A 7,972-nucleotide genomic window follows, 5' to 3' on the forward strand; every position below is an offset into this window, starting at 1 on the left:
TACTGAATACTTGACCTGGGGTAGGAAAACATACACACACTTACCACATGCAACTTTGGTTTTTACAGCCCAGTTACGTTATAGCTCTCTGCTCTCCAACCAGAGGATAAATGACTCTCATGGAAATGTTAATAACAGAGTGAGGAGAAAGAAGAACAGGGCAAATAGTGGGTCATACAGGGATGCCTGAAGGGCGAGAAAGAAAGGAGAGCAGCCAATTAAACACTTAATAAAAAATATAAAAGAAGATATTATGATTTTTTTACAAAATATAAAGAATATGTGAAAGAATTGTGAGAAGGAAGAAAAACGACAAAAAAGGAAGGATGGGAAAAAAAGGGGGAAAAGGAAGAATAGATCAGAACAAAGTTTTAGCACATTTACTCGACTGTATGACCTAAATATTAAATACATCTAAAAGTAAAAATAATTTAAGGAATGATTGAGGACATGCACATGTAAGGATAAAAGGCGATAAAATACGGGGACTGTTTAGAAAGATAGACAAAAGCAACACTAGATGGAAAATAGAAACAAATGCGCTCATAAGACGAAAGCAAGGAGTACTAAACAGCAAGAGATGGCATGAAGGAGCAAAAAGACGCCACAGAATGAATAAAAATGGTGAGAAACAAAAAAGAAGGGGAAAGGTGACAAAAGATTGCAAAGAATAAAAGCTGAGACAGAGAGAAGTGAAATGAGAGAAGATGACAGTGAGTGAGGTGCTGGGGGGGAGTAAAAGAAGTCTGAAACAAAGAAAACAGCTTTTCCTTGTTCTGAAAGTTTTGTTTGTGGTTTTGTTCAAGGGGAAACTGTTGTGCCAAGCCAATATTTTCTAATGTCTTAACGAAACCTAGAGAGGACAGAATCAGAGCTGATCACACAGGAAAACACAGACGTGACTCTTTGTCTCAAACTATGTAAATGCACTGAAAACACAGAGGACGCACCAATTGTGCTGTTTTTTGTCTTTTTTGATATGCAGGAGCAAAAAGTTGACCAAAAATTCAAAATACTAAGTTTCCAAAGAATTAATCCAGCCAGCTTTAGCCACAGAGAAAAACCTGTAAATGTCCAGAGTGCAAACTTGGAAGTGTTTATTTTGTGACATTATATTAAAAGACTTAACAGATCTGTTTACACCCATTGCACATTTTTCAAATACATAAACACAAACAAAACCCTTTTCTACGCTCGCTGTCAGGCACAGTGACAGTGGTGGGAAAATCCTGGTTTTAATTTTTTGTTATGTGTCTGCTGAGAAAATGTGTTTTGTATTAATCCCAAAAATCTTGGGTGTTTCTTTTTTTCCTTGAGATAATTATTACCAAAAGCCCCAGAGTTACTGCATGGCTCCAAAAAACGCCCGTCTCTCTGATGTCTTTGTGTGTCACAGTAAATTAAAATGGAAACACAGCTCTGTTTGGTGTCAACACGAAAGAATGTCAAATGCAGATGTACACGGCTTTTATTATTTTATTTTTTAATATTTAGCTTCCTTGGGGCTTATCCTCTAATAGAAAATATTTGGAAAAGGCCATAGGGATCAGTGTGGTGAATATAACTGTTTTCACTGTACATATCCTTGACGCTGTCCTTCAGTTTCATGTAGAGAAAAGAAAAAACGGCATTGTCTTTAGGACTGATGCAGAACAGATGTGAGCCCTTTGAGAAGAGACTTCTGGTTTTTGTTTCCACTGTATACAAAACGATGCTATGTAAACATACAGAGTGGGTGATGATTTTTCATTTTCTCAGTAGGAACAAAACCACTAATTTATGTTCATTTAAATGTTGGCAGGATAAGTTACTCATTTAGCAAAACGTAACATCTATAGGACATCATCACTTTATAAGTTCATAATAGATGAATGGCAAACAAAGTTCAGTGGAAAAGCACTTCTCCAACACTTTTGAAATGAAGGTTACACAGTTCACACATGCATCATCTCTTTGTGTCAGGTTTGCAACGGCTCTGAGTGGGCAAAAACTGAACTCACCAAAAGATCTGCCGGCACCTTTACATGAGCAATTATTCGATTTATACATGAAATATTACATAACAAAGATTTCTCTTTGCTTCAAAACAGAAAAAACACACAAATAAAACAGAGCAAGCCCTGCTAGGTAAGAACATGATAGGAAGGGGAACAGAGGGTGTCAGGCAGGGACAGGGGAAAATATATGACAAGCAGATGCCCTATGATACATTACATTAACATTTTATAGTTCTTTTCATAGTTTAAATTAAAAAAACCCAACAACCCCAGATCAGACGCATGTAACAGAATAAATATATTTATCACACTTTCTGACGAACACAACGCTTTCTTGTTCTTATGCTTAGCTGGGCTAATTAACTCCAGCACTGAACACATGAATATTAGAATTATATCAATCAACTCATCAAACTCTCAGCAAGAAAATATAATTTCTTTTTTTCCTTTAAGAAAAATAAGATTCAGTAAAGAAGACAGAAAAAAACAAGACAGTCACAAAAACATATTTCAAATTATGAGTATTTTTACTTCTATATATGAAACAAGACATCAAACCCAGTGCATAGAGAACATTTCATAGTTTCACTTTCTCCTTCACATCCTGTCAAGAAGCATAGCATCTTCAAAAGTATACAGTAAACATCTACATCAAACCAATGTTCCCAAAGTTCATGACTGTGCGACTGATCTCCAACATCTGTTTGTGTGAGGTTGCTTTGTATGAATAGAGCTGATTACTTGCAAAGGCCGTGAATACAATCATGACCTGTGATCAGAAATAGACAGTGCTAAAGTTTTAAGCTAACCCCAGTTAAAGCTATATCAGAGAAGCTAGTTAGAAAGAGTGTTCTTGGAATCAGCACACACCCATGTATGTCAGTAGAGTCTGACAGGGATGTTTCCCGACAGGGAACATACAACGGCCTGAAAAGTGAAACATTCTGATAGGTTAGACAGATATCTGACATGTTGGTGTTTGCCCCTAACTTTCCCAACAACACTAAGAAAAATACTGTAAATGAATCTTGGAAGTGTTTCACTGAGCTAATTTTTCATGTTCCCAATCAACAAAAAATATGACAGAAATTGTTGTGAAGCCCAACTGAGATTATTTTCCTGATTTCAAATGCTTTCTTTTCTACAACATACCAAGAACTAAAATAACTGAACATTGAACATGTGGTACTTAAAGGCATGTCAACACACGTAAGGGTTCCTGAAACCTAAAGATTTGAAAGCTAGTGAAGGGCTCTTTGAAATGCTTTGAATAAAGTATGACCCAAATAGTTTTTCCAGTATACTTCCTTTGTATGTTGTCTCATCATACATTTCAGAGTATTTATCCAGTGATACAGGTGCTGTAATAGACAGCGCTGCTTGCATCAGACAGAGCAGATATAAGAGGGCTGCTTCCATCATCACACCCACCAACGCCACCCACCACACCACCAACATCCCTATTAACTGCACTACTAACAATACTATTATTGCTACTTCCAGCAATACTGCTACTACGGCCACCCACAACCTTGGACACACCACCACATTCCCCGCCCAATCCATAAGCCTCATCTCGATTTCTCCGAACATTTACATACTGGTCAAATTCATGCCTGTCCACTTCAGCCCAAAATTCAGCAGACGAAGCCCCCAGCTGGCCAGAGGAATCCAGATTTGAATTATCCAAATTCACAGAGGGAGGGAAAGTGGATGGAGGGGGAATGGATGAGGTTGAGCAGGAAGAAGTCGTTTCAGGAGGAGGTGAAAGCTGCCCCAGATGAGAAGAAGTGAAATGAGGAGCTTTAGGGGTGCCGTTTCCATATAGCTGACTGAAATAACCAACAGGAGCAGAGCTCAGTGGGGGCTGGTGGCATTTTATTGGCTCAGAGAGGCTGTTGCAGGGCTGGTGATATGAAACTGGGGAGGAAGGATCCGGCAGTGGTGGCGGGCACTTTACGGGACTTCTTAAAGTGACCTGGTGACCAGAAACATGCGTGAGATTTAGCTTGGAGCTGAGTGAAGTGACAGAGCTCATGCTCGACATCATATTTGATTCAGCAGAAGTCATTCTGGTGCTTAAAGTCATTCCTGAACCCTGGCCGTGTATGGAGCTGTGGTGGCTGTGGTTGTTGTAGTGGTGGGTGTAATGCTGATTATGATGGTGAAGGTGGTGTTGGTACCCACTCCAAACTCCCATCCCTCCCTCCTCCTGCATATGTTGGGGGAAAAACACAGATTCCCCAGCTCCATCTTCCAGAATGTCCAGTGGGGACATTTCTGGAGTGGGCAAGCCATAGCTTTCTAGCTCTGAGTGTCCTGAGGCCTGGAGGTCCCTGAAATGGCCCAGAGATGGAAGCAGGTGATGAGAGTGATGATGTGGAGGCTGGACACCTGGATGCCCGTAAGCAGAACCTCCAGTAACATTTTCTGCACCCAAAGGACTGACACCAGGTCCTAAACCCAAGCCTGGTGCCCCACCCTGGGCTAAGCTGTGCAGCAGAAGCCCGGGTTCTACACGTTTAAGCTTCTTGGTGGTTTTTTTGCGGCGAGGTCGGTACTTGTAGTTTGGGTGATCCTGGAGGTGTTGGACACGAAGACGCTCTGCTTCCTCTACGAATGGTCGCTTCTCTACAGCGCTCAGGGCCTTCCACGACTGACCTGCAAGAAGAGGAGTTAAATATTTTTAAAAATTTCAACCATATTTTGGTCTTCTTAGATGAGAGAAAGGGGGCACATAAGAACAGCACTGCTGTTCAAATTCATTTTGCAACTCACTGTCAAACAGATTACAATCAGTCTGATAGATCATTTTATTATTTACTGCTCGGCCTATAACATGTCAAAATACTCTACAGCACTGACAGCCTTGAGCAGCTCCATCTACAGCTACGTGTAGGCATTCAAAGAAGGACCTTAATGTCCTGTGACATGCATGAAGTGCTTTGACTCTCAGTTCGTCCTGTTTTTGGAGATGTGTCTTACACACTGATGGATGTCAAGAGCTACTTGGGAGGTTATTTTAACAGCATTTGAAGTAAACTCACAGTAAAGAGTTTAGAGGCAAACATGGCATGTGCAATGAGCCCAGATGCAGCAACATACATATTGGCTTGGTAATGTAGAGCTGAGGAATCAGACTTTTAATTTGTCCTGAACAGAAATGAGGCTATTTATGGTCTGTGTTTGATGATCTTTCTGGTGTGTCACACTGAAAACTGCTAAAATGAAAGTGGTCAGATATTTAAATTTCCAATACGACGACTCCTCACTTTGGTGCTTTTACTGAAATTGATGACTACAAAGATCAGATCTTTGGCTCTCCACTGAGTTGGTCTCTTTGTTTGTCTTACCGAGCATCTTGCTGAGCACAGCGTTGTGTAGGTCCGGGTTCTGCAGGGCCAGCCGCTTCCTCTCATCTTTAGCCCAGACCATGAAGGCATTCATTGGCCTGCGAATCCTCTGCTCAGCCCCTGCAGCTTTCCCATCACCCGCTGACATGCCTCCAGCCCGGTTCAGATCAGGACTCTGTCCCCCTGAACCGTGCGTCAAACACATCCTTGGTTCCCCTCTCCTCATATTCCCAGTTCTGTCTGGAGAACTGCAATCCTCAGAGAGCTTCTGTTCAAAACCCATTTCAGAAGCAGGACTCGGGGTCCTTGAAGTCCAGGGGCCCCCAAGAGACACCTGGCTGACTCTAGAAAGGCTAGGCTTGGTTAAATTCATCCCAGAAAAGGTTTAGTCCAGGTCAAATTCTGCAAATGTCTGTCTCAGTTTGTTGGTCTGCAAAGTTCTGGACAAAAACTGAAACTGAAAATACTTCAGCCGACAGAGGAGAGAAGCATCAGGAGAGGAATTTGGTCTCAGAGCACAAATACCAAAGCAAAGCATCGAGATGTGAGAGGAGGGGGAGACAAGAATAGAAAACAAACCCGTTGTGGTGCAGGATTTCCCCTGAAAACGATCCGCAGTGACTCTGCTGCTTTCTTTGTCCACTCTAGGTTTTCTGTTTGCTTCTGCGGTTTGTCCACAGTTTGATTTCACTCTGTCACTCGGGCCCTCCGACACACCGTCTCCCTCGCTGTCTGCTCACTTTGAAAGTTTGGAAACCTGTGGCCAGATCTGACCGACCCATGCTGTGTATATATACCCCGCCCTGACCAATCGCATAAATACAGGCTTGAGGATTTAACCAATGACGAGCCACCAGGCTGTTTGAGAGACAACACGGAGAGGGGAGGTCCAAACTTTCCCCCCCACCCAACCTTCAATCTCTACAACTGCCACCCTTTCCTCCCACTGAACGCACACACGCACACACCCTGTCTGTCTGTACAGGGAGATGTAATCAGAGAGGTTCCATTGTTCTTCACTGAGAACTGAGAAGCTTCTTTGTCAAACACACACACAGAAGTAGTGAAACACAAATACCATAAATGAGATGACACATTTATAATTAAGTTTGCCAACAAAGGAGACAAAACATGATTACACACATTTAGTGTGTGTGTGTGTGTGTGTGTGTGTGTGTGTGTGTGTGTGTGTGTGTGTGTGTGTGTGTGTGTGTGTGTGTGTGTGTCTTTGAGGGCAGGACAGCGGCAAGGCAGCCAACCACAGTCCCAACCAGAACGATTAGTGGCTGAACTTAACAACAACTCACTGAGGAGGAGGAGGAGGAGGAAGGGGCTCAGGTCTAGGATGGGTCACTATGGAAGGGGGTCTAACATGAGGTTTTGTAACCCAGCAATCTGATGTCTTAGGGATGCAGCAACATTTCAAATCAGTGTGAACTTCAGGGTGTTAAAGTGCTCACTCAATAAAGACATTAATTACATCATTTATTTAGCTTCTCTGTTTTATTGAAAGGTTTTTAGCTTATAATACAAAGTGCTGTGAGGCAACTGCTGTTTAATTTATAACATTTTGAAAAGGCATTCAGCTGAAATTTTGAGAAAAAAGAATAGACTTTGATATTTTAATAAAAAGAATGGAATTTTAAAGAGAACAGAATTATAATACGTTTTCTTGTAAAAATGAATGAAATGTGGCCAAAATTTAGTTTAAAACGTCAGGTTTGTAAAACACGGAACATTTTCTCCACCTTTGTCTTCACAAATTGAAAGTTTGACAAAGCCGAAAAAGGATGAGCACATTTATTTAAACACGTGTTGTGTTCTGTCCTGAGCTGGGTGAAACATTTGAACTAATGAAGAAACAGAATGAACAAACAATGGACAGAGTGATGCTCGTACCAATCAAACTGTTTGTCTGTCTGCCAAGGACACCCCCTCCCCTCCACCCGCCACAATCTAACGGCCCCCTACACACCCACCCACCCACCCACACACACACACACACACACACACGCCCAGCTCCATGGGAGACTGTAGTGGCGTCTCTGAGCCTCCTGCTCAACCAACCAGGAACTACTCCCACTTACTACTGTGTGTGTGTGTGTGTGTGTGTGTGTGTGTAAAATGTTACAGTTTTGTCCTGCAATACTCAGCCGAGGGCTTGAAGCAGCAGCATTTGACTCAAAGTGCTAATCTAGCCAATAATCCAGAGGTTCCTGCAGCTGCTGCAATCCACTCCCGGTTAACTGAGTGGTACCAAAGACGCTGTGAGTTTTATTGTTGTTTATTACTGGAATGCATTTATTAACCATTTTAATGTTGCTTCTCCATCAAAGTCAGAAAGATGCTAAATAGTATAAAATGGTCAGAACAAAACCTTAAACACGTTGGTAAAGGACCAAAACTACCACCACAAGTTTGTTTCATGTTTTCACTAAAACACAACTAAAAAGAAAATCTGTTATTTAAATCAATATCACATTCAAGATAATCTTCTCGTGCACCTCAGGACCTTCTTCAGATATTTTATCTTGCAGTAGGATTCATGTTATGCCCTGTTGAGGAACAGAGAGAGACAGTGGGGAACAGAGGGAGAGAGAGGAGCAGACAGAGAGAGCGAGA

General features: G+C 41.8%; 1 protein-coding gene across 1 annotated transcript; it reads right to left on the reverse strand.

Moving 5' to 3' along the window:
- Window positions 1-1,075: 1,075 nt before the first annotated feature.
- On the reverse strand, window positions 1,076-6,128 carry sox18 (SRY-box transcription factor 18). The gene is made up of 2 exons (XM_026155100.2): window positions 5,351-6,128; window positions 1,076-4,658 (listed from the first exon to the last, which is right to left on the reverse strand). The coding sequence occupies exons 1-2, from the start codon at window positions 5,721-5,723 to the stop codon at window positions 3,340-3,342; spliced, it is 1,692 nt and encodes a 563-aa protein (XP_026010885.1). The 5' UTR covers window positions 5,724-6,128; the 3' UTR covers window positions 1,076-3,339.
- Between the last annotated feature and the right edge of the window lie 1,844 nt (window positions 6,129-7,972).

This window comes from Astatotilapia calliptera, chromosome 20 (assembly GCF_964374335.1).
Source record: "Astatotilapia calliptera chromosome 20, fAstCal68.1, whole genome shotgun sequence".
NCBI lineage: Eukaryota > Metazoa > Chordata > Actinopteri > Cichliformes > Cichlidae > Astatotilapia > Astatotilapia calliptera.